Genomic DNA, 27,983 nt, shown 5'->3' with positions numbered 1-27,983 from the left:
GCCGGTTCATGCTGAGGTTGTGGGGAAACCAGCGAAAAACACAACAAACACACTAGGCGAAGAAACGAGAATACACACTCTAGACTATCAACAAACATATAATTGAAGAAGAACACGCCCTACGAACAACCAGCCGCCTACACATGCACAATGCTTCCTTCGAGAACAAAATAATTTTTTTTCTAATATAAACATTACAAGCCAGCCTCAAATCACCGGGTAAGCCAGATCAGCAGCCTTCTAAAACGGCGGTCTCTTTGTCGCTAAAGCTTATCGAAGGTACATTGACAGAATTTTTTTCTTGTTGCGGTATGATTTAAAACCATACAAGTGTCTCCCTTACTCTCTCTCTCTCCCTCTGTAATGATAGTTACATTTTAAAAAAGTGGCGCTCACCTGCACTAGCGCTATGGAAAATCGAGATGGCCAGATCCATGAGAGTTGGGAAATGCACAGTGTTCATGTAACCCGTCGTTGTCGCATTGGCTGGTTTTTCCGTACATAACTTGCCAGCCGTCAAAGGAATTCTTACATTTTTATGGTTGGCATAAAACACGGGCCACAGCTGTTTTCTCGAGCCTCATTGCCTCTATAGATGACCCTACATTTACAGCAGGCTGGAATTCTGTGTCTACAGCTTCGCTGTGAGGTATGTACTTATGGAGTGTAACCGAAGCTCGGAGTAAGGACAGAGTCCTCATTGCAGCCAAGTTCAGAGTAATGTTTTCAAGGGGCTACATTATATGGCTGTTAGACAGCATTCACAAGAAATTCAATGGAAAGGGCAAGTTCTTAGTGTCCACGTGAAGCATAGACGAACTGACATCGACTTCAGCCGGAGTGTAACTGTATACAGCTTTGGTGTAAAATGAAAGCAAGTTTGCGCCATTTCGCTCACTGAGTCAGAACAAGAACGAACAGCGTGTAACCAATTCGTGCCTTTTATGGTCTCCTATCTTACTTCATCTTCTTCAATTAGGAAGCATCCCTTATTTAAGATCTACCTCGTAAACCGACGAGGGCTCTCCATTCTCTCGTAAGGTGGTCGGTACAGTTGGTCGCAGTCAGAAACCAACATTCCCTTTTCTGTAAAACGACTTTGGCATAGCGTTTCTGTTCCTAATTGGGCATATCTCTTCGAATCTCCTGCAGGAGCTCTAGGGGTTATCGTCGTCTCATTCGCGCCCCTGGGAATACTGCTACCCTACTTCATTACGGACCGTATCGAATCGGACAGCAGCGCTCACTCTGTAATGATGGGCGTGTTCGCCATTGGAGGTAGGTGAAAAGTTTTCTAGGTATCCCCACCAGTATTTTTTCATAGCGTTCGAGAAGGTGTCGCAGATACACCCTGCGGTTTTTCTCAAGTGCAATGCCTATGCACTAAACATTGTTCCACTCTGACAGGAGTCAGTAATGGTGGCAACAAACATAGGATATACCCGTATTCGTGTTACCAGTTTTTGTTTTTACGTACCTATCCAATCTAGCGTAATAATAGAAACGATGTAGTAAATGTTTGAAACTTGAAGTTTTGAAGCTTCTCGGACTGAAGTTGTTTATTCAGGTTTTAGCAAATAGCGTGTTTTAGACCACAATGCAACATTCTCATGCACTGCTTTGCTTTCATATGAACTAGAACCAGAAGAAGGGGGACTTTTTTTCAGTATGCTTCCTTCTCTACTATGACACGGCTCCAGAGGTAATTTATTTTAACGCCTCTTGAGATACCTTAATTTTCCTCCTCCATACCAGGAACCTTATTTTGAAAGGGAAACAGAGTTAAATTATGTTGTAATCGCGTTTCTAACAGGGCCGGTATTTTGCGGCCACCCTTACGACCACCTGTGAAACGTAACATCGGCCACCACTACAGCAACAGTGCAGACGGTAACCCACTTTGTCCCCCATTAAAAGCTACTGAAGTGAGCCCGTCGATAGGTAAAGACACTCACTCCTTCTTTTCCTCTTACCGTGAATTATTCCCGCAGCTGCATATTTATTGTGTCCACGACCAGCACGCTTGGCGTCGGCGAGAGCGCTGTGTTACGAGTAGTTTTGTGGTGAATGGCGCAATTCTCAACTAAACTATATTTCTGAAAACCCTTGGTTAAACACATCATTTTGACTTCATCAAGTTGTCACACCACCAACGTCTGCAATCACACGTGGCCACCTAAGAACTCGCTTTGATTGACCGACAATGCAACTGAAGGCGCATCGAGGTGCTTGTCTCCCGCCTCCTGAATGAAGTACGCCTCTAAAATGTCTCTTTCTCGCTTATCTCTTACACGTTTCAACAATGTGACGTTTTGAATGATCGCAATACAGTTTGCCCCTTGCACAGGGAACCTGATGCAATGGCCACCCATGGTTCACCAGCGTTGATCTTCATGCCCAACAATGCCCGCGCGCGCTCTGTTTGAAGCATCTGCCTGTCTGGGCAATATAAGATATGCTACAACTCACGGGAATCTCCTACTCAACTACCCTGATGCAATCTGTGTTAAACTCTGCAAGCTTCTTGGAGCGAGATTGCGGCTTCTTTTTCGTCGTCATACAACAAACTTTTACCAATTTGCACTGCGCGCTGAAAATAACAATAGCAATCCACCTCTGTGCGAGTTTTATTTAGGTTATGCGAGATCCTGTGTCAATAGGAAATACTAACCTTTTTTTTAATTTATTTTTCCGGCCACCATACTTTGGTTTTTGCCTGATTTTTCGCAGCAGTGCATTGCAAACACCCGAAACAACCGCAGTATGGAATCCCGTCTGCTATAAGGGTTATCTGTTCATTCAAAGCATCTAATGACAAGTGAGCGCACGATCCATTTCATGATCACATCCTGTTTTCTTAACATTGAGTGAGCGCTATCAAAGTGTATACGCGGCTTATGGGTTCGTGGCTGGTATTGCCAACAAACTTGTGTGTTCTAAAATGACAGCCTCAGATCAAGAAACCATAGACAGTTGTTACTTGGCAACTCCTATGCAAGTCTTAGCAATTTAGAAAAGCTCACAAACATCTCAATCTTGCCATTTGCCTAATCATTCTTCCTGGATCTGGCAACTTCATTACCACGACCACATAGTCATCTACATTTCTATGTATGGTGAGGTGATGCCCATTTGTCAGTTCCGTCTTTGCGCACTTATAAAAGGCACTTTAAATACATCCGAAAATATATGAGCTTGCGACGCCGTATAAAAATTATTTGCCGTTGAACATTTATGTTTCAAATTCTACAAGAGTACACTGTGGGTGAAAGTAAACACGTTCTAAGAAACTCACTGAAACACTGGTTTTTCTATTAAAATTTATTTTACCTATATCATCTACCTTGCTTCACAGGGCACTGAGTAACTCTTCATGAACACTGTACTACAAGTCTACAGCATCCATAGAAAAACCATGCGCTCTATTTCAGCTCCATTCTTCTTGAAGTTGTACCACTTCATCCAAACTCCGCACCTCAAATAGACCTTGTAGGGGCAGGAGACAAGGATTACACTCTAGGCATATCCCAACCTGAGTTGGGCAGGTAGCCGTCCTAGGCAACGTAGCCCGGAACGAGCACTCAGGCTTGTGTGTCTTGGCTGTTCAGGTAGTTCAAGAACTCAGTCACTGCCTCGGTCATCGCCATTATGAGGGACTCTAACTTGACATCAGGGGCCCTTGCTTTCTATTTTTTATGCTCCAAGGGCACCCGCGCTTAAGGCATTTGTCTGGCTATGCTCTCACCAGAGGGATCAGAAAACCACTCTGCTTATTTGCCTGCACGATCTGCACTTTTCCTGACTGACAGCACCAACAATCAACCCAAGAGAATTTTTGCGTCGGCATGGTACTCACAGATATGAGCAGTGCGTCCACTACATCCCGTGTTGCTCGTCAGGCGTTTTCCACACCCATTCTGGGCTATTCGCACTTTCCAGTGATTATAGGTGGCGCGATAGGGTATCCAAAATGTAGGACGGGACGATGATCGGGACGTCGCGTAAACACGCGCGTCTGTAGGAAAAAGCCGATCCGGGCCCATTAGTGTCTCTTCAGACCATTTTTTCTCGTGCCGATGAGACTACAAAGGTGCTTTGTCAAAGGCGAAGCAGTTTATAACGCCAGTCACACAGTGCCTTGCGGCATCAGGAGGCCAAAGATGACATGCATGGATGAATTACCTGCAACCGAATGGCGTCACCAGCCAACCGCACTGCGTGGACGTTTGTTGGCACTGCAGGTTCTATAAATGATGTTACACTTCTATCCATGCTCATAAAATTGTTCAAGCACACTTTAGGAATATTTATCAGGCGCCAAGCAGAGCTCGGTAAATGCAACCGAACATTGCCACTCGCGCAATTGTGTCGGGTTAAGTGCGAATAATGCGAGTAAATTATACTTTTTGGGGATGTTTTTACAAGGAAAGATCCAACGGCGTTCATGCAGGTTACAGGTAATAATAAAAATACCGAAACTAAATATCAAACGCTGACGCCTCTGCGGCAGGGCCTGTTACATCAGCCGTGCTGTGCTTTCAGCGCGCTGTCGGAAACGACGATGCCGCAATAAAAAGTTTATTTATTTATAACAAATGCCTACATCGCACACTCCTGAGGGGGGGGGGGTGAGAAATAAAAAAAAATAGCAGTAAGTTCAAAACAGTAATCACACATAATGCTAGAAAGAGAACGAGGCACAAACAACCCAACAAAGCACAAAATGCAACTGGAATGCAGCATTTATTAAAAGAAACCAGCGCGTGAATAAAAGAACAATGACGTTCTCCTGTTGGCTCTTGGCTTCACTTTCTTATCGTGCGTGCGCATAGGAATGTTATGTGGAGGCACGGTGCCCTTCTTCAACCACAGTTTCAGTGACTGCAAACCATCTATTAATAAACGACACATTCAACCTGCACGAAAAACTCACCATCAATAACGAGAGAGCGAACTTACGAATATTGCTCCAGAAGAAGTGAGCTTTCGTGAAGTGACTACTGCTAACCCCATTGTGTTGCTGACACCTTTTCCAATGCGGAGCATAGTTATCCAAACCTTTCAGGCTTTCTAATCTCTAAGAAAGGTATGAACGCTGGCATTTCCCAGCAGTGAGCGATTTCTATACTGCGGTACACAGCACATTCGATTGCTTTTTGTTTTGCGTTCTCAATCCCCACGTTTCCAAACGATCCGGCTGCCTTCGCCCGCGACGCCGATCATCTACAAACAGCTTCGGAAAAAAGGCACGCGGCGGCGCCACCGTTGCTGGAAAGTGCGAATAATGGCTGTGGAGGCTATCTGGGAGGCTCACGTTATGCTACAGCGTCATCTCCACCCCCTCCGTAATTCCTGCCTCTAATACCATCCTGGTACAGAGTTACGATAAAGTTTAACAACTACTAGAAGAAAGTAGCTCGAATGGAGTGCAACCTTTTTCTGTGAATGTTGAAGACTTGCACTACTGTGTTCACCATGATGGGTTATGCAGTGCCTTGTAAAACAGGGCAGATGGTTGTGGGGAAATCAAATTTAACGGTAAAACCGTTGTTAGCAGTGACAGTTTGTTACAACTTTTTCACCTTTACCTTCAGTGTACTGTTGTGGAATTGAAGATGGATGTTGTGTTCAACCACATGTAATTTCCAGCGGCCGTTCTGTCGGATAGTTATTTGAGTGCCATTGACAAGAGCGTAGAGACGAAACTGACAGATGCGCACCACCTCACCGTACTTAGATGTGTGGCTGACTATATTGATGCGGTTAATAAAGTTGCGAGCAGCAGCTTGAATGATGCAGTATGGCGTGATTGACACCTGTCTCAGTTCATCAAAATCGCTTAGCTTCACGTGGGAGCTGCCAAGTGGTGTCTGGGGTTCTTTGGTCGGAGGATGACATTTAAAAACACACACATATGATGGCAGCACCAGTCACGCGCCAATAAGCCGCGATTCCCTTTTATGGCGCTCACACGAAGTAAAACTGGTTGAGGACATGATGTTTGTCACAGCAGCGTTAAACTAGGTGTACGCTTACGTATTCCAAGTTGCCTTGAATGAACAAATGTCCGCCTAAGCAAACCGAAATTCCTTTCGGCCTTCAATGAACAAATGTCCGCCTAAGCAAACCGAAATTACTTTCGGCCGTTGTACATCGTGTCTGTGAAGCACTACTACAAAATATCGAATGAAAACCCAAGGATGGGATGTGCAAAAGAAAGTAGAAAAAACAAAACTTTTATAGTATTTAGTAATGGCACAGGATTTCGTACCGCGTCAAAAGACTTCCACAAAAAGTAGGATGCATTGTTGTTTTCAGCGCGCACTAGAAATTGGCTGACGTCTGTCGTATAATCACAAAAAGGGACCAGCAATTTTTCTGAAGGGATCACGTGGAGTTTTACACAGTTTGCACCTTGGTAGTCGTGTACGACGTTCCCATAAGTTGTAAGAAATATTCTGTTGGCTAGACAAGTAGATGATTCAAAGGCAGAGCACGCAACAGTGCTGGGAAATCAAGAACAACGCGGGTGTCCACATGTGCGGACGGCACTCCGACATTTCGACTTGCCACATTCCTGAAATAGGTTAGACATAAACAAGAGAGATTGTAGAGTCGTATTTCATTCATAAAGCGAAAGACAAGTGCCTCACTGCACTGTGAGTTGCATTGTGGGCCAAGGATATCGCGTTCTTAGATGGTCACGTGTCGGTTTGCCCACGTTCTTGTGACGACTTGATGATGTCAAAACAGTAGGTTTAACCAAAGGTTTCCAGAAAAAACGTTTGCTTAGAATTGATACCGTTCATGTTTTTATGTGGTTCTTGTGGTCCCGTTTTTAGCGCCTTAGTCTTCAGTCAGTCTCAGTCAAGCATTGAACCTGAACTCAAGGAATTTCCCAATGCTATTTCATCCGTCGTCAAGAAAGAACGGGCTGCTACGCAAGACGATATAATCCGGATTCGCATCCTTCTGGATTCTAACCTAACGCATACAACAGCCTATAGACCACCAAAAGTGAGCTACAACAAGAACACCAAGGAGAAACACGTTGAAAAATGCTTCCAACTAGCAATGCCCAAGATCTATAATGGCTGCACACATTGTGCTGCAATAGAAATGTCGAGACGTTTCTCAAAATTTACCAAGCTTTTGCCAGAAGATTCAAACACGTGTGCCGCTGTTTATTCTTGTTCAAGAACCCCGAAGCAGTGCTATACTCAGTGAACATGTTGAGAACTCGGACGCTGTAAGAACATGCAAGCCAACACTCCACCAAATCCTGTGCTTCAAGCCCCTGGGTACGCGCTAGTACAGGTTTGAAAAGAAATTGGATCCCATCAGATCAAACTCCGTGGTCGTACGCTACAACACGAAACAGTAGTAATCCCCAGCAGACTACGCAATGGAAAAGCACTTCTTGTCGCCTTGTTTTACTACAATCACATAACTGGATCTGCTCTACACATCTTTTCAACTGATCGCCAAACTCAGGCTCCCATCTTCTACCATGCTCACGAGACTTCAACGCTCAAACCACAACGTGGGACAACGTATCTGCAGATACTCGAACATCATTGAAACAACAATGGAGATGTACAGGCTGGTGTGGTTGTCTGGCCCAAATGAATCACCAAGAATAGGATTGCACTCATTCCAGAAAGACACCTCTCCAGACTTCACATTCGCAACTCCAGGTCTAAAACTACGTGGAAAAGGCAGTAACCTACGTGAGACAGTGATCAGTTACCATCAGGGCAAATACTTCGGAACTGACAAACCTGACCGCCTTTCGTAAAATTTTGAAAAGAGAGAGAGAGAGAGAGAGAGAAACGTTTATTCGAGCTTTCTAAAGTGGGAGTGGTTCCCTAGTACGGGAATCCATCAAGTGAGCAGAGAGCGCTCTGGATGCCAGGAGCTGCTGGACGTCCAGATGGTCGCTGGTCATCAGGTTGTCCCACAGCTCAGGGGTGGGAAGAGGGGATCGGAGAGGTGGAAGTTTGGGAGTGCATACACACTGTAATATAATATGAGCTAGAGTTCCGGGTTGTGAGCAAAACTGACATAGAGCAGAGTATTGAGTTGGAAACATATGATGCAGGCGAACTGGGTGAGGAAAGGTATTGGTTTGTAGTCTGCGGAGCAGCGATTTTTCTTCCTTGGATAGCGCAGGGTGAGGGGAGGGAAGTGTTGTCTGTCAGACCGGTAATATTGCGTGATGTCTTGATACGTCGCGAGCGGGATTGACGATGTGGTCTCCTCGGAAGCCTGGAGAGAGAGGGCGCAGGTTTGCTGATGAGCAACGTTGTTGCCCGTCAGGGAGGAATGGCCAGGAGTCCAGATGATATTAACTTTACGACGCGGTTGATGAGGTAAAAGTAGCTTTAAAGTAAAAGGCGCCACACTCCCGGCTAAGAAGCTTCGACAGGCAGCTTGGGAATTCGTGATAATGATTGGGTACTTCGTGTGCATGAGGGCTAATGCTATAGCTAGCTCCTCGGCAACCCAGGTTGATGATGTCTTGATTGATGCACACGTAATGAGGGCGCCCTTTGTGGTGACTGCGGCTACTTTGTGTTGACCATTAGGGTAGGTACTAGCATCCGTATAGGCGACATCTGTTCTTTTTCCACAAATATTCTCATGTGCTTGGCTTCGGGCTTGTCGGCGGCCGGGATGGAGGTCGAAGGAATCATGATACCCGGCAACATACATTCTTTCAGAAGGCGTATTCAGAATGCAGCCCTAACCTTGAACGAGTGGATCAATTGCTCCGAGACCCCACTTGTATGGACAGCCATCTGGCAAGCCTGTATAACCTTTGCAGAAACCTCACTCGTTAATACAGCCACTAGGGAAACGTCAATGCGGCCAAGTGAAACTACGGCACGAATACAAACTGATTCAAGAATATGTAAAAAAGGTGGCTAATGAACATTGCCAAGAAATATGCTGAACCATAGAAAAAAGGAGCACACATTCTAAACTTTGGCGATTGTACTCAGGCATGGCAGGAAAGCGCAAACTACGCGTTCCCCTCTCCTCAACGCTCCCACTGCATAACCGAAGACGGTAATATGTGAGATTATGAAAAAAATTTTCCCTTTAGCAAGTATGCAACGTCGCACGTACAAACCTCTCTAACTGCATGGACGACACAGCCCTAGACAACCCTTTGACGACGGCAAAACTTCGCATCGCCATACAACAAAATTAAAAGATTTTCCCAGGACTTGGAGTTACGTGGCAACACATCCGTAACCTTTCTGAGCCTCCACTGCAAAACCATCTTCGCGACATAATCCATTCGTGAAACACGGGTGAAATTACCTACACCATGAAGCCAACCCTGGTAAATCTCCTTCCAAAGCCCCCAAAAGATCCTTCTGCCATCAGCAACCTTCGACCCATATCGTTTACATTCCCGTTATGTAAACTGGTTGAGCGTGTGACTACCAACTGACTACAATAACAATTGGAATATGTGAATCCGTTGGTTCACCAGGCGAAACCGGGATTCGTCTGTATCTGATAATACACAATCGGTGCCAGATTTTAATAAGAGTAATCGGCAGGTTCCCGTATGACCGAAGACTTCCTGACTAAGTGCTTACTATAGACCCCCGTGAAGCATTCGACATAGTAGATCAAATGACGATCCGATTGTTCTGTCCCGAACCTTTCCCAGCAAGAAATCAGAACTTTTATTCCGATGCTATCTCCACAACCTAGCCGTTCTACTCAGCACCACGCTGCTTGCGTGGACACCTAATGCCGGCTCCATTGGCAAAGGTATACCGCAGGATTCTACGCTCGAGCCGGAACTCTTGAACATCGCTGTAGCAAAGTCAGCCAAAACTTTACAACACAAACATCAGCCCACTTTAGAATCTATGATTATATTACAGTATGAACAGAAGGTACATACGACACCTCCACATCCTACATGCTCGTTGAGCTACTTACGGAAGTGGGCAGCCAGAAAACATGCATAACGAAACTTGGCCTTGAACTCACCTCAAAGCATAAGGAACTTCTAGTGGTATCAAGTGACCCAATAACGAGGTATACAGACCGAAAAGCACGCGACACGGGGGCACACCACACAAGAGCACCCACATTTGAGCACGGCGTCAAAACAGCACGCGGTAAAACAGCGCGCGACAGAATACCACAGCGACAGAGGGGCCCAGCGACAAGAACGCACACGACAGATTAGCGCAGAGAGAAAATAGCAAGCAACAGGATAGAACTACCATAGAACCACTCGCGACAAAAGTGCAAGCTTCCAAAGCAGAGCATTGCAACAGCTGGGGGCAGGGGCGTAACTAGTCTTGCACCCGGAGCTAATCTGCCATCAAACCCCTCTCTGGTGTTTTCAGGAAAGCGAGGCTTTCGAGGGGGCCGCAATTATTGCACGTTATTTTGCATATTCTTTTTGTTTCTTAGAACGGGGGAAAGGGCCCTGTGCTTACCAATTGTAGCAACTACGTATTGTAGCTTTCCTAAAAAACGGTATTTTGTGGGTACGTTCTTCATTTCATTGATGTTGAAACTTGTGAGTGGCTGCATATTTTCCGTAGATATCTCTTCTCTTAGCCTTTCTATTCAGAACGAGCATAAATACGTATGCATGCGGCACAGATCTCCAGTATATTTTCAGCAGCCTTTCGTTTGTCTAAACCAGTGTTCGCCAACACTATCTTACTTAACGTCACAAATAGCGTTCTCCCGGTTGTTTGGTATTTGTGAGCAGCTGTCGCTACACTTCGGCAACGAGGCGCTCCTAATTATTTAGAGCACCTGGGGTTCCTTTGCATGCATTCATACGGCTACACAAGGGCGTTCACTTTGTAAATTCATTTGAAAAGCAGCCACCGTGGCCAGGATCGAACCCACGTCCTTTTGCTCCTCGGCAGAACGCCATACCCACATCGCGGTGGGCAGAAACCGAAGAGCCAGACTGTATGTTTCACGACGCCAACTCCGAGTATGAACGTGCCGTGCATGAAACGTTCGGCTGAGGCAAGTTTTCAAAGATATTAGCGAATTAAAGCTTTTATTACGTGGTATCTGAAATTTCAAAGAAACAAAATCGCGATCTCCCGAGGAAAGCATTAACCAACATTCCCAAGTTTTAAGAACCAGGTCGGTCCCTTCCTCAGCGGTGACAAGGGTCTCGTTGTAGCAGCGGTCAGTCACAAAGCGCAGTCCGTCTATGTACCCGATTTTTCATGCATTGCGTCAAACATTGTTTTACACCGGCAACACCATACTAACTCGCTGAGCACACGCAAACATGCTCAGTACTGACATTTGGCACATACCACGCTTTCTTGCGACCTCCGAACTACAATAGTTGCTGCACAACCTTCCAGACATCTTAAATAGATATAAACTAGTAAACAAGTTTTCGTTTAAGGAAATCCAGTGGTGCTTTGTGGAAATGATACTAACTCATCAAACTTGAATGACTTCTGCTGTTTTTCCTGTTTGAGTTCTTTCCCGTAGTATCTGCGTTTATACTGTTTAGTTTGCAACTGCTAAACTGAATGTCTTTTATCTTATGTTAGAGCCAAAGATCGAATCCTGTCTTGTATTTTTCGCAGTCACTCTTGTACATTCATTCAATCATCCGTCACTACAAATTCATTGTACTGTTTGTATTTTCTTGATATTTTTTCTTTTTGTAAACGGTGTTCACTATCATTTCAAATTTTGTGCTCGTGTTACTATAATTTCTCCATTCTTGTATCCAGTGAAAGTTTATTTTTCAATCTTTTTACAAGGTACACATTTGCAGAAACATCATGATATTTGTTATTAATATTTGGACAGGTAATGTGCATTCAGTGTAAGCCACGCCATGCACTCGTTCCTCGGCCTTAGCCAAGCTATCTTGAGAATTTTTTTTTGCCGAGGAATCCATCAAGGTCTTCTCGAAAATAGGTAGGTTGGTAGATGAACTATCTCATTCAGATTACGGGTTGGCAGACAGTAAACCTCTTGCTACTCCAAGTCAGCCAATGAATTGTCATAGACCCGGTTAAAGAAACCACAAGTACACGACAAAGTTCCTGAGGTCCATTTGGTGTCTATGAATGTCCTCCCCGGTTCGTATTGACGGATTCGTGGTGGAATGCTTACACAGTCGTTTAATAATTTGTCGCGATACCTGTTGAGGTGAAGAAAGCATTTAAACCACGGACAATCTTATATTCACGGCCAGCGTCGAGCCATCAACCTAATAGAGTTTCTAGACACACTGCACGATGGTTCGCAACGGGCAGTTTGTAGTACAGTTCACGGCGTTGCCGCGAGTATACTGGACTATCTGAAAACATGCGCGAAACATCTTCCTCGGACACTCCGGATATGCAGGATTGCGAATTTGCAGTTATTTTGGAACAAGAAAGAATTTGTGTAGGCAGTGCTGAGTCGCAGGATGTAGTGCCGAGTTTCCACATTTCCCGGCAGCTCCATGTTCAATCGGAACAGCAAGGGTGGAAAATATTTGAATCTATTAAAAAGAACTGTGATAAGTGGAGACTTTTGTAGGGGTGGAAAAAACAATAGCTCAATAGTTTTATTATTTGTGTTAGTGTGCCAGTACTAAGACGTGACCGTAGTTCCTGGGCGCTGAAAACAAATAGACTATTGCTGACATTCTTCTTCGTATCGTTATTATAATTGCTGTTCTTAATTTTATTTTAACATTCTGATGACACGAGATCATCGTGCCAGGTTTATTTCAATTATCCTGTTATAATAATAGCCTGAAAAATCATGGGGCTACTTCAAAAATGAGTAGTGTAACTTATTATTTTTACAAACTTTGTTGTTTAAAAGTAAACAAAACCTCGGTTGAAATTTGGGACAAGTTTATGCAAAATAGGGGTACTCTGGGTGTTTTCTTGTGCGAGCGTTAGCTTTCTGCCATGGCAACGGTCGTCAAACAGCGTACTGTAGTAAAAGCATTTGAGAACCGAACTCACTGCTCGGGACAGTCTTTTTTTTTGCTTACTCAGATTTTATGACGGCCAATGTTTTGCCTTTCGTTTTTTAAATTTGTGGTTCTAGAATAGTGCGCTTTCTATCGGTGTCTGAATAGTTTTCCGCAGATGTCGGTGCTATTTTTTACTGCTGAATAATTATTCAAAGACAAGTTTTTTTATACACCGATTTTTATTGATTACAAGCATCCTGCATATTTTAATAACTAAGGCAATTTGGTTTGGAAGGAGACATTGTGCCCTCAGCGTGAGAGCCGGAATACACTTGGAAGCGCAATTTTCGGGAAAAACACTCAACATGGACATAAAATTATAGGAAGGAGTATTTTTACCCCTACAGAAGCAGCAAATATTCTAATGTTATAATGTGGTTAACACGTTTTACAGGAAAGGAAACAAGGCTAATTGGTAACTCATTGCAAAGGGGCTTAACCTGTTTTCCAAATATTTCTGCGGAATATGTAGGTAAAAGGTTAGACGCAAGGTCAATATCATTGTCTTGTGCTTACTCCAAAACTAAAAGTGCGACTGCTATTAAAGCTGAGAAATAACAGAGACATACTATAAAAATACACTAAACAAAGGGGACAAAATTGTAACAGTTTTTCCCAGAAAGAGTTACGGAATGGGAAGACAAACTCATAGAGAACATATAATGTTCGCACATACGTTAAAAACTAAGTTCCCATTAAGTCGTTCCAAAAAGCTTGCTGTTCTGTCACTGTGCCCTTTTGTCGCGGTGCTCTTCGGTCACGTGCCGTTCTGACGCTGGGCGCTTTTGTCACCTGTTCTGTTGACGCCGTGCTGTTATGTCTGTGCTCTTCTGTCGCGAGCCCTTGCGTCGTGTGCTGTTCTAACGCCACCCCAAGAACGATTCAGCGTCTAAAGGTCCAACGCCCGGGGGCCAAAGCCGGAGGGGCCAAAAAGAGTGCCGAACCGCCGCGCGGTTGGCGAGCAATTCGTCTGGCTCTGGCGCCCAGAAACTTCGACGAGAGCAAGTCTTGATGCGACCGCTCTTGGCCGCAGCTCCGGACAAACTAAGCAAAATTGCGCATTCGGTCACAAGCGAAGCAGCCCCCACACAGCAATACACGTACCAATTTGGATTTCGACCCCCGCTCAGAAAGTCCGCCGCCCCAGAAAGTCGGGAGGAAACGAGTCTTTCCAAAAGCCGCGTAGAAGGTCACCGGCAAGGCCGTCCCAAAGGGCTGCCACTCCGCCGACGGCTTGGGGGCATGGCAAAGCGACGAGAAGGGAGGGGGGTCATCGCCCGACGGGGTCCACCGGCGCTGGCATCACTACACCGCGGTTCTGCATAGCAGCGATTAACTGCAATGGCTGTCAATCAGCAGTGCCGCTGTCACTTCCTTTAGTTGTCCAAAGAAATACCGCCGGTGTCTCTTGCCGCCGTACAACTGCGATGTGCGCTTTCACTTTGTCACCCTGCCGTCGCCGGGCTTGGTAACATACTTGCGCTTCCTCTTTGAGCGATCCTTCTTGTCCAGACGGACGTGCCGACTGTGGAGCAGGGCTTTTCTACTTCCACGGTAGCTTTCCCTAAGCGGGCGTATTGTTAGAGGCGCCGGGCGATGGGGTCAAGCATCCCCTCGCGCCACTCAGCTCGTCGCCATCCGGTTCCAAGTCCTTGTGTCGCCTTGGCTTGTTCGGCGGACGCTGCACACGTGCGCGAGCCGGACGTTGGAAAGCATTGCGTAGAGAAACCCTACAGCGGGTTTTTCTGCGGCAAGCAGACTTCTTACCCTTCTTACTGACAAATGCAAAAGCAGCATTTCCACGAAAACTAGTTAAAAACGCGCTGTGTGTTCGGCTCAGGGAAGAAAACGGTTGAGCCACAAACACCAGGCATGGGCGACAGTATCCGCCGACACCACGGCGCGCTAAGATGGAGGGATTTGTTGAATGTGTAAAGACAAACATTTTCTTCCCCACCGCAGCATATGCGGCCCGAGCCGCTGAAACCACCACCCTGGCGAAACAAGCGATAAGTTACTGCTGTCCAAGAGGACAGAAGCACCGATTGCAGACGGACAGGGTAAAGGGGGTGCAACGAATTGCAAGTGGCAGGCCTGCAGCATAGCACGAAGCCAGTGTGGGTGTTGGAACAAATGGTCCCGGAACAAATGGCTCCGGAACTTATGTTCCCGGAACTTATGGTCCCGGAACAAATGGTCCCAACTCGAAAGTAGGAACAAATGGTCCCGGAACTTTTAGCCACGAAACAAATGGTCCCAGGCACTTGTTCAGGCAAAATGATTCTATAAAATTCCACGTGAATTCTGTTCAAATTTGTTTTATTTTGCTGGAGTGCAGTTTCTAATTTCTAAGGTTTCTTTATTTTTGTTTTCTTTTTTTCAGATTTCGTTAAACCGGTTAGCTCAATTTCGCCGATTAGAACGATTAAACGCGGTATTTATGGCAAACACGCATTTTTGTGAACGTGCAGGGCATTCATCCCACGATTGGCCCATTTTCGAAATTTTTTATGCATATTTTGTCCTGCCTTTTTATTTTAGTCGTCGCATTTTTTATACGTTCAAGACGAACATTCTTATTTATTACTTCCCTCTCTCTTTCGGTATTTGATTTTTGTAATATTTTCCTTTTTTTCGGTTTTCAACGTTTCGATTGTGAGTCCGGCCGTGTTCCAGGAAGCCGCACGTGTCGCGAGACGCCGCTAGTAAGCGAGGGGGGTGACAGGCACAGTGTCGAGACATGCGGACGTCTGGTCTGATCGCAAGCATCAGCTGAGCCGCTGGTCACGCCAATCTGTCGCGACGGTCAGCAGTGTTAAGTTCGTGCTTCTCATTTAATTAAAGAAAGCCGCCGGTGGCTTAGTTATTGGCGTCGCCTCCGCTTCTAGCTGTACGCTCAGTTCCTTTCATGCAGCCGCAAAGACATGAAGTTGGGGGTCGCGGAGTGCATGCTTTGTGCTCCTACCTCTTTTATGTGGCAAAAGACTGGGGTGCTGAGCCCCAGTTCCTCTGTTGGTATGCGGTCGTTCGGTTACAATTTGACGAGAAGCGAAAGGGTGCCGTCTTTAGTTTTTGACGATTTGCGAAGCCGGCGTCGGCGCTGTTCGTTGATGGTCATTCGCCTTAGGAATTTGCCTTTGGTTGAAGGTGCTCTTTCCGGTAGTCCGGCGGGGGGCGGTGTCCCTTAGTCTGGGAAGGGATTAGCCACGACTCCCTCAAGGCAGGGCGGGAAGGCGACGACACCGTAAGGTGTTAGCCACGCGAAGATCGTTCTAAACGTTCGGCTTTGGCTTTTGAGGAGATGCCGCCCGCCAGCAAATTATTGCCTATTTTCGGAGAAAAACCAGTTTCGAAACTGCAAGCTGTAAAATTCTCAAGGTGCAAAATCTTGACTGGTGTTGCTTCGCTTGATTCGAACTGCGGATATCGAAGCATTTCAGGTGGTGAGCACAGTAACTCAGCTTAGCCAACCCAATAAACCCTCATCGAGTAAAGTTGCCTTTAAAGTTCCTCGCCGACAAAACGGCGAGGGCGATGCACCAGTACAGCTCTATGTTGACTGGCGGTCAACAGTACCGTCCCACGGACATTTTTGATACTTTACATAACCTAAATAATACCGTCACTGTAAGTAGGCTCAACGCACTGGATGAACTCAGACTCACTTCTCAAGCATTAACAATATTTTGTATTCTTGCGAGTATTGCACGTCAGCCATGTTAATTTAAACAGTTGTGTTGCTCCACTTCATAAGAAAACTGCATTCACGAAGAAACTTACGGTAGCCCGTTATTGTATTTACTTTAAACACCGGCCGAGGGCAGCCCAGTACACGCAGATTTTTTATTGAAAGGTTCACCACTGGTTTGCCTGACACTCGGAATAACAAAAAAGTACGAACATACGAACATAGCAAGCACGGGAGATCGTACACGTGCGACAAAAAACGTTTGCATACAGCATTGAGCTCGAGCAAATTCACCATGAGCAAATATACTGTGTACGAACAGATGCAAAATACGGTGTGCACAGATACAAGCATAAATAGATTGACCCGCTTCCTCCCCTTATGCAGGCGCTAAGGCGTAGTAGTGGTGGGACCATTTTTTCCTACTTTGAAGTTGGGACCATTTGTTCCGGGACAATTATTTCCGGAACCATAAGTTCCCGAACCATAAGTTACGGTACCATTTGTTCCGGGACCATTTATTCCGCGACCGAGCCAGGGTACAGCGGTACTGGCTTCCGCGTAAACGGATCAAACAAACGTCGCCTTTTTTTTAATACCAAAGTGACCACCTAATCAGGCGTCTTTTTCTCGAAATGAACCTATCCCACAAACCAAAACTAAGTCAGATAAAACTGCACTGCCAAGAAAATGTCGGCAACTTCCCCCTTACAAAAATGTTGCAAATAAATAGTTAAGACAATTATCTGCAAACGTGTACGCACATCTTACTTCGTGTGGAAAATGAGCCAGACCCTGCTGTAGCACGGATCAAAATGAGCCAAATTCATTTGCCCAATGGGATTCGCGTTTGGTGTGACGTTCTGGGCTGTTTTGTGCGTTTTTGCATCAATTTTTTATTTGCTTGTGAGAGCTGGCTTATCATGAGTTCTGACAGCAATGAGGAGATCGGCAAATGCTCTGCCACCACACGTCTACAATAACGTGAACGGAAGGGAACGAAATGAAACTGAGAGGTGTGATAGTATCATTTTATCTCGTCTCCTTTGTCTTTACGTAGTAAATCTGTAAATCTGATTAATATTATTGTTATTACTACTATATTTCCCATTTACGTACCTAACAACTTAGCTGCCTATTACAAGCCATGGCAAGCCATTGAAGAAATTTATGCAAAGGCAATCAAGAGCTTCATGAGTGTTTTGCGGCGTGCCCAAAAATGTACCCTATGGAGCCATTCCAAAAGAGCTGTTAATGCTGCCAAGAGGACTCACCAGCTCTTCATGTATAGTTTTACTGTTATTTAAGCTCTGTTGCATGTTTATTACCTTTTTTGCTTAAAACTTTATGTACCGTTCTTGAACGTCAATTCCAATAAAGTTTCCATAAGAATGCCGCACCAACTTCTCTTTTTCAACTGAGTACGAGCCAAATCTGAACTTATCCTAATATCGCTCAAATCCTCCGCATAATTCTTAATTACTTGCCGCTATAGATTTCCCCTAGCTGACATGTGAAACATGTCATTTAATAGTTTTTACAGCACTGCATTTAGATCCACTTCCAAACTTTTGTTTTTTCCCCCTCAAAGTCCCCTTAGGTGGATTTAGCTCATTTCGAAAAAAAACCCTCAAATAGCTATCAAGCCCAGGATTGATATGGCAGCGCTTCAGAATGTGTGCGAGGGGAGAGAAGAGGTGGCGCGGGGAAGGGAGGTATGGCCCAAAAATATTCGAGGGGGGGGGGGGGACGCCGGGCCCCCCGGGCCGCCTCTCTGGGTACGTCCCTGGTTGGAGGGATGTGGGAACGTGAACTTAGCGCATTCCCTTCCGTTTGGCACCGCCGCACTGCTTGCTCCTCGCGGGAACTTGCTTGGCGAGACGTCGGCGAGGGCGGCCGGTGAAAGCGCGCGGGATGCAAGTGGTGGGTGGTTGGAGCTCTGGAAGGGAGGCGATAGGACGCGCCTGGTGACCTCCTTCCATCGAGGATTGTGCAAAAAGGAGAGCGACAGTGGCCGCAATGGGCGTCCCAGCGAGACAGACGCGAGCGCGCTGAGGCAACCGAGAGATGACTGTTGTCGAGGTGAATGGAACCTCTCAATTCCCTTATTAAATTGCCCGGGCGAGGCACTAGATTCTCGCCGGCAACCAGCTAGCCTGCATGCTCTTTGTATGTTTATTATTCACTAATAAATGTCAATGAGGGAAAACACTTGTCGCTTCATTTGTTCCGTCAAGCCACGCCCCGCCGTGGCTGGTGCGGTACAGCGCTCAGCCTCGGAGTAGGAGAAGGCTTGCTAGCTGGGCGAAACGATAAGATAAAGACTGATTAGTCTCTCTAGTCGCCGGTTTTACTGTTGCAGGGGAAATAAAACTAACCTACCTACCCCTGGAAACCCCACAAGCTCCATTCTACGACCTCCACAAAACTAACACAAAACACCTCGACGTGCTCCCTAGATCCACGTTGCATGCCTTCGCTGGCCTCCCATCACAAACAAACACGGAAGCTTTTGATCGAGCAGTTACACTGCCTGACATAAACATCTCATTAAAAAAGCTCGCAAACCGGCAGATACCCAGCGCGCGCTCACTTGCAAAGGGCTCTTTCTTACAGTATCAAATGACCAGATGGCTATCTGGACGATAACCTTCCCATCCCTTTAGCACCCTTGGAAATCTCGGAAAACACTAACAGCAGTCTCACTACGCCGATCAACCACTGTCGATCGACAACATGATCTGTGCGTGTCCATTCCTTCGAGAAGTCCAAACAATAACATCTGTATCTACGCCACCGCAACCGTGGCAACCACATATATTGCCGTGGAATGGACCTTCCCCGAAAACCCACCCTTTGGTAGTAAACCCTCCATCAGACATTACGGGGCAACGACGCTTGAAGGTGAACTCCATTCCATCAAGGACTCCATGAATCATATTTTCTATGCCCTCAGCAACTGAATTCCAGAAAAAATACGCATTCCACCAGACTCATTCGAATCCATTCAAGAACCTTACAAATTACTTTCTTTTGAACTCGCTGAGCACCTCTTTCTCTCACACAAAGCGCACCTTTAAACGAACAACGTGAGTGTCAGAATAGTTCGAATTCAAGGCCACGAGGAAACCGGCCCAGTGCACCAGTCTGCCCAGGATGCAGCACTGGAATGATCGAAATTAGTTCCTGCGTTGGTTCCCCTTTCTCCTTTCTCAAGTTCTCCTCAAGCCGTGTTACTTATCCGACAAAAGAAGAGTAAAATATAAAGTTATCAGCAGGTTAAGCACCCTCGGTATCCAGCTAGCATTGTCTCCTGCACCATATCCGAAGAAGTCTTCATCAAAACCCTATACGTAAATGCAGTTTACTCTCCACACATTGCCCAGATATGCGCGAAATCCTTCAACACATTCTCGAGATACACCTGCTTACGGCAAATCTGATATCCACCACTTAGAATGGACGACTCCATACTTTGCCAATTACCTTCAAGAAAGACTAACAAACATCAATCCAAATGCGCTACACCGTAAAGATTTCCGATGAGAAATCGCTGCTTTTGCAGTTAGCAGTGGTCTGGTAGAACTAGTGTTGCTGGGGCTTACGCTGGTGAAGATTGTCACGCACCTCAACAAGAATTTCCTATTTGAATACGGTCCTTGGTTAGCGATCTCCTCCCTTCCATCCCCCATCCCCAACGTATGGCACGCGCCCTCCAGGCTTCAGTAAAAAATTCACTCAATCCCTATTCATACTTGTCAAGTTGTTTGTCTTACAAAATATTATGTTTCATTGCAATATAGTACACACATAAATGTTGATTGCGTTGCAATTTGTGTTTCTGTTTGGAGCGCCGATCCACAAGATTCCCGCCGGCCTGTGGCACTCCACAAACTATCACGACTTCGCTTGCTGATTGGTCTGCGTTGATTGTACCGTCAGCCGACAAACCCACCATGTCACGCAGGTCCAGCGGCCTTCATACTGTTCATGTTCATCGCCTTCACGACTGGCAGCGCAGGCCTCCGTATCCCTCTGCTCTTCTTTCCGCCTTTCCTGCTGGCAGCCACAACCATACGAGCCATCAACCTCGAATTCGAAGAGGAGATGTGTGAGATCTTGAGCCATTCGTCACTGGACACGCAGTTCTGTGAGAAGATGAGCACTTTTGGCTCTGGCATTATTCAGTGCTGCAAGGGTGAGCAGTCTTTTTGCCTTTTTGCGTGATTGATACGTCAGTTAACAGAGCGTGAAACGTTACCTAGGCTCTTAGCTTTTCTCTGGACACTTACAGGGGCGCGAAGGCCAAATACAACTTCAGCTTGAAGACCCTAGCCGTTAGCAACTAAGTCACCTCCATTCCAGCGACGAAAGATGTAAATTAAACGTACAAGACGCAAGAAGTATTGAGAAACTCAAACTTCGCTCTACGGGGACGCATAACGGGCAGGAGTGACGAATGTGAACCAGCAGTAAAAACATAGTTAGCTGAGCGTCATCTGCTCGTGATAATTTAAACGGTCATTCAAACAGAACTAAAGGCCCGACTTCAAACACCCAGCCATGTTTCTCGGCTGTGGTGTAAGTCGACGCCCGCCAATCACAGTACACATACTGCTGTGACATCCGAAAAATCTTCGAAAATTGGCTTGGGATTCACGACTGTTTCATCTATCTTCTTTAAGATCTTCCCCACTTCTTTGATATTTGAAATGAAATTGGTATTATTCTGATAGAGACAGAGCAGTATATTGAAGGAATAAAGTTTGTACATCCTGCTCGTGGCTGCTTTAAAGATGTTTCTCAGGCTACCTTGAAAGCACGAGCGCAAATATTAAAACATTGGCTCCAATCCACGCTGTGCCGGTGGTTTGAAACCAAAGCTTTAAACGACAGCCACAACAATTGCCCATGCAACGTCAGTTGAATTCAAACAAAGAGTGAAACCAGAGACTCTGCCAGCCGTTTCCTGAATTCGCGGGGGCGGCGTCCGGACGCAGCAGCAGCGTCGGCCACGCCCGGGCTAGAGCGGCAGACGACGCCACCGCTGTAGGTAGGCCGCGAGTCGGAAGTGAGAGAAAACGATGAGCAGCGCATTTCGAAGGGTGAGATAGTGAAACCTAGCCATCCTGGTGTGCTAGGTTCGTTCGACACCACCGCGCGACACACACCGAAACAATTCGGCATGTGAGCTTAGTGCTTTTCATATTTACCGATTTAATCTAGTTATTTTACTCAGTTTGAGAATTGCGAGAAAGCTGAGGGGCACTTTTATTATCGATATTTACCAGAACCAGTTTGTACTTTCGCCTTTGTAGTACCTCTTAAAACAACCGAATTGGTAATCACCAATTTATAAAACGAAGCCCCATTCGTGGCAAGCAGTGCGAAAAAGGGAGTATTTCTCTAGTGGCCACATGTCTAAATGTGGTCTCTACATTTTGTTTTCCAGTCCTGGAAACTAATCCTTAAATAATGTTTGCCGTACGACCACTTAATTCCGTCGGGTGCGGGTTACCATGTAGGTGCTGTCGAACAAGTTAACCAAGCTGAGTGAAGGCACCGCGCAGTGTGCGTGAAGCTGCACCAAAACAAGCCCAAAACAACCGTCGCTAAAGTAGACGACAAATCCCTACCGCCGACGCCACCACCGGCGAGTGCGCACTTCCGCGCGCTCGCCGCACCATCTCTAGATTGCTCCGTAACTGAAATTCTCCACCCCCCCTCGTCCCCCCGCCGCGCCTCCGATGCGTTGGGAGTTTGTTGTCCCGCTCCCCACGAAAATACCGATAACTGATAGATCTAGAAAGCTTTGCCTTAAACACACGCAGCCGAACCCATGATTGTAAAGTTGTTCTGTAGAGTTCAAAGTCAATATTAACATCGAGGCCGTATAGCCAATTATCTGAAGAAAACGTATTGTAGCAAACGTGGAAAGTTGGAACATACTCATCGTGGTCAGACCACAGAAAAACACCGCACAAAATGCTTGTTCCTTCTTTCACCACTTAAGGACGTGCGCAGTCGCCAAGTGGCTTCCGTGCAGCTGAAAGTGCTGTGAGCAATAAGACACTATTTGCATTCAGTGCAACTTGGTAAAAGGGGTGGGGAAAAGGATGTAGCGGGTTAAATCAACGCACTGGGAAGCACTGTTTAAAATCTTCAGTATCAACGAGCACTCGGGTTTTCCCCTATCTTCATGTGCTGCTTATTTTTGTGTGCAATGCAAATCATAATTCACAAAGTGAGCTATCCAGGAAGCGTAGCTAACGGAATATTTGAAGGGGTAAACAAGTACATGACTGTTGGAAAAGATGTAGGTTTATTTTATAGCACTGCGAATAAATCCGGTCTAAACTTTTTCTGCTGTGCGGAATTCGACTGTGGACGAGTGACCCGCTGCGTGCGTGTGCGTGTGCGTCCGTGTGCGTGCGCGTGCGTGCGCGCGTGTGTGCGCGCATGTGCGTGTGTGTGTGTGTGCGCGCGCGCGTGTGTGTGTGTGTGTGTGTGTGTGTGTGTACGATAGAGAGAGAGAAGGAGAGAAAGAGAGAGGCTTACCTTGAACCGGCTTGGATGTACTACCTTGGATACACAACCGTATTGTGTTCAACGAGCCACTGTCCGTTTACGTTCACTGCCTTTAGGCCTCGTGTTACTTCGCTTCCGTACTTCGAGGTCGGTGATTTGGGAGGCGACGTTGCGGTACGTCACTGATAGCCCAGGTTGGTTGCCCAGTGTTCTCAGCGAGCTTCGGTTGACGGGAAGCACCTCGCATTCATTCCTGAAGCCGCAATTTCACGTCGACAAAAAAAATTATGGGCGCCAGAGCCCACACAACACACAGGACCAACCGGCAGTGATATGCATACAGGCGCAGTGGAAATAGTGGCGAAGGAGTAGGAGGCGTGCGTGTTTTTTATAGTGCTGTTATTATTAGCGTAGTATTCAAAGCCAGATTCTCCGTTTTGTGGGTAAGTAGATTCATGGTAAATGCACCTATTTTCGACTGCTTTGGCGACCGCAGTAAACTGATAGCTTTTCCTTTCGCCAGTTTACTACCGAACGTTGAAGTAAGCCGCCTGCCGTGAGCTTTCAAAGACGTGTTTCAGCCAAAGAACTCCCATTGAGGCTACTTTCTGTTTTTTGGTAGATCCACATGTCTGCGATTTGCCTACAGCAAGATAGCACGCGACAGGTGGTACAACAAAACGTAAAAAGCAGACAACCGAATAAGAGCTCCTTCCTCACGGCCACGCATGGGCGAGCCCCTAAAACATGCTTAACGCGCAAGTATTACAGGAGCAGCAGGATGGAGAGTTGGGCGAGTTAGTAACGCGACATGCTTACTTGAAAACAGCACGCTGAAACAGAAATACGAAGAGAAGAACCAGACAGGACGAGCGCTGAATATAAACTGAGATTTATTCAAAATGAAGAAACATTTATACACAAAAAATGAAATCTGCGCATGCGCTGTGGTGAGAATCACACCCAAACACTGAGAGAGACGACAGGCAGAATTTACCCTTGCTACGGCGTTTGACAACAATCGAGAAAAGCCATTTCTTTCTCCTGTAGACATCCGGAGGCGTGACTAACGCACTTTTCACCAAGCCTAGTTATGCTAAAAGCCTCTATAATCTCTCGATTCAGCTGATTGGGATGATTTGCTTCTTGTAAGTAACCGAGCACTTCTTATATCCTCCGGCTTCCTTACATTGCTTTCTTCTGTCTACTGAGGCACAGATTTTACCTCGTTTATTGGGTACCGATATGGCTAACTGCACCCCATATGTGGAAGCAATGCTTTCTATCCCATGAGTGGTCCGGTGAACATACGGGACCACGGCGCACGTTTCCTGTTGTACTAGTACTTCCTTTTGTGCTCCAGTCTTTTTGCGACGTCTTATCATTTTTACAAGCTTGTTGCACGCTGATGCCAAAGCATTGGTTGGAAAACCTGTTTCTTTTAGTTTTTTTTTCTATTCTTTGAAACTTTCATTCATTGAGTGTGTGCATCATTTTGACAAAGCTGAACGAATGCTCGAAAGGGCAGTTGAATTCTTTACGAATTTATTATGACCGGATTTTTAATTCAACAATGGCTTTATTGATCTAGGTGTGAATTTACAGCATTCATGGTCGGAACCATATTTTGAGGAAAGGTCTAGAATTTGGATACACGAGTTATTCTTGGCTTCACATGTGACCCTCAGGCCCATACCTTTCTCTTTAATACCCTTAAAACATCCACAGTACAAAGGAGAATGGAGCGCTTCTCAGCAATCACTAAATAATTGTCCACATACATGAAAACTTTTCTAAGCTTTCCTGACAATCCTTCATCCAAAGCACAATAAACTTTACTAAGAAATATATCACGTAATATGGGTGCCACCTTTCATTGAATTCAAAAACCAGATTTTTGCAAGAACACATCTTCATAGAAACCGACATACGTGGAAGGCAAGTAAAACAGTAGCAATTATAGAAAACATTCTACGCTAATTCTACTGCTATTTCGTAAAGCGAGGTCATCATTACCATTTTTATACAATCATTTACAGCAACTAAAAGATGGTTTTGAGGTGGAGAATAATATATATCGTCAACATAAATACTGAAGGCCCCTACATTGGCAGTACAATCATTCCCTAAATATTCAGTGATACGTTCAGAGTTTTCCACGAGAAACTGCTGCTGAGGTTTCAAAGAGGAGAGGCAGTTTTGCAAATAAGAGGACAAGTGAAGCTGCCTAGTAGCAATCTAAGGCACCACTACATCATAAGGGAATGCCTATATTGTGTGCTTTGGCATTGCAGAACACTTCAAGATGCAATTCTGATGCTTGCCTCACAAACTTCGCTAAACCCTCTAGATTTATCTCTTCAAGCACGGAGAAAGCTTGCTCTTTCCTTTCTGCCTGATTTACACTTGCACTCTTGAAGTTCTTCTGTGCTGCCGACAGCGTCTTTTCCTGATACATGCCTTTAGGCGAAACAAAGAAACACCCTTCCTTCGATTCCAATTCTGAGGTATAAATGTTTCTTTATTTTTGAATAAATCTCAGTTAATGATCAGAGCTCGCCCGGTATGGTTCTTTTATTCGTGGTCCTGTTTTAACGCGCTGTTTTCATGTAACCATATTATAATAGGTTGCCAGAATACTGCCCATTTGTACACTAAAGGGCCGCTGTCATCCACAAGATATGTCACCAAGCTGGTACCACCCACGAAATACACTGGCGCGCGTGACTTTTTGGATGTTTTTAGAGGCTTCATGCTTCATTCATCAGTAAAGCGATACAGTAACAAGAAGCAGTTCTAACGTTGAGGAAATAAATGGATGGAATTAAACTGCGCATACAATTCAGGAGTGCAAATGGGCTGTCCTGTCATGCCGATCAATCAATAAAAAAAACGGCGACAAGATTGCTATTTCGCAACCCTGGTATAGAAGAATAATCAATCACAAATCTTCCTTATTTGCAGGTGGGGGCTACAGTCTACCTAAAGCTTTTTTTATAATTATTTGGCACACTCGTATAACAAAACTGTATGTTTTATATGCACGATAGTCGTTACACTGACGATTCGATGCACTGACGACCAGCCACTCTCAAGCTGAAGGCCGTTTTAGACTTTCTATTAGTACATCAGCATGGCAGCATAGCTTCAGGTTGTGTACTGTTGTATTCATGGCGCAAAATGCAGTGAGATGCCTGCCTACTGCCCAATTGCAAGAAAAGACGAGTTTAGTGAAGTGGGATTCCGTAACGTTCCTCACGGGAACTAATATATGAAAGCTCGCGTCATTCCGAATAATCACTGACCATTTTCTCTAATCGTTTGACAAGCTGCGCATTGTGCGCGCCATGGCCGCCGGATTGTCGGCCACCGGAAGTAATTATACCTTCCGCATTATTCAACAACGAAACCACAGATACGCGTCTTCACGCTTTCACTGAGTATTGAACCCCAATCGCGTCTATTTACAGCGCTCTCAGAAAAGACGGCATCGACTTACTCACCTGGAAAGAAGCGGTTGGACGTGACAACGCCTTACTCGCCAACGTGGTACGGCATACTCCCCGAGCTGGTCATGATGCTCGCCCTGGCGCTTCCGCTGTACTGTTGCGTGCTGCGCACGCGACGGAGCGCATACGGCACCGGGTTCAAGCTGCGTGACCTTCACACGCCCCATCTGGACGACGACGTAGACGACGAGAAGGAGCTGGTGAACCGTCTGGTCCGCAAGAAAAAGTTTCGTCGCCACGCCATGCTTGTGCGGAACCTACACAAGTTTTTCGACGACTTCTATGCGGTACGCGGCGTGTACCTGGCCCTGCGCCCCAGCGAATGCTTCGGCCTCGTTGGAGTAAACGGTGCGGGGAAGACCACCACGTTCCAGATGCTGACAGCCCTTCTTGAGATGACGGACGGCAACGCCTACATGAAGTCCCTGATCCTGTCGGAGCAGCCACGGGAGGTGAGCTGCAAATATTTAAATTAGATTTACCTTGTGAACGTGTAAAGGTTTATCACAGCATGTTACGTGTAGAATAAAATCATTTGGTTTGTAATAATGAGAATTGTGCTGCCGGGACGCGCGGCCTGGCTCGCTGGTGTCTTTTGCTCCGCTGACGACAGAGGCAACACTTTGCGCTCGATGCCCTCTCCGCTTTCAATGTTAGCCTGGCAGTGCCAATTACCACGGTCCTTTTCTTTGCTATTATAAGGACGCATGTGACATGAAAGGCTTCGCACCCATGGGGGCTAGGGAGCTGGCTTCGCACGTCGCCTCAGCCGCTGTGGACGCCGGCCCCACCTTTGAAAGACCAAAGACCTCTTTTCGGGCTAGTTGTATCAGATAATTTCAATGTGTACGTGTGTCTCTCTGCCTTCCTCTCTATGCAACCATCCCCCGAAAAGTTACAGAAATTCTTCAGCAAAAATTCACATAAACAAAAGCTTTCCCAAGAACTAAATCTGATAACGCACTTCGCACTTGCCAACACTGTTGAGCAAAAACACATTAGGCATAATTGAGCCAAAAAATCAATGCTTAACTGGAACTTAAGGTATTCTTCTAATTGAAAATTAAAGTTTGCGTAATTTAAGTGATAGCAAATATACAATACACGTGCAAAACAACACTCAGAGCCAAAATACAGAGAGAGCTAGCGCGCTACACTAACTAGAGCTAGAGCTACACTAGAGCTACACTAACTAGAGCTACACTAATTAGTGTAGCTACAGAGCTACACTAACAAGGTATCAAAATATGGC

General features: G+C 45.8%; 1 protein-coding gene across 1 annotated transcript in view; it reads left to right on the top strand.

Annotated features, from left to right (window-relative positions):
- Positions 1-27,983, top strand: part of LOC144180041 (ATP-binding cassette sub-family A member 17-like) — a 65,107-nt gene that overhangs the window by 25,555 nt on the left and 11,569 nt on the right. Inside the window, exons 3-5 of the mRNA XM_077708448.1 lie at positions 1,153-1,278; positions 20,662-20,892; positions 26,693-27,183. Of these exons, the coding sequence (XP_077564574.1) occupies positions 1,153-1,278; positions 20,662-20,892; positions 26,693-27,183 (848 nt within the window). The remainder of the gene's footprint in view (positions 1-1,152; positions 1,279-20,661; positions 20,893-26,692; positions 27,184-27,983) is intronic.

The sequence above is a fragment of the Haemaphysalis longicornis genome, unplaced genomic scaffold, assembly GCF_048455015.1.
Source record: "Haemaphysalis longicornis isolate Haplotype H1 unplaced genomic scaffold, Haemaphysalis longicornis Haplotype H1 scaffold_4, whole genome shotgun sequence".
NCBI classification, from domain to species: Eukaryota; Metazoa; Arthropoda; class Arachnida; order Ixodida; family Ixodidae; genus Haemaphysalis; species Haemaphysalis longicornis.
Note: the sequence above shows the minus strand (reverse complement) of the source record. Positions and strands in the feature narration are given on the sequence as shown.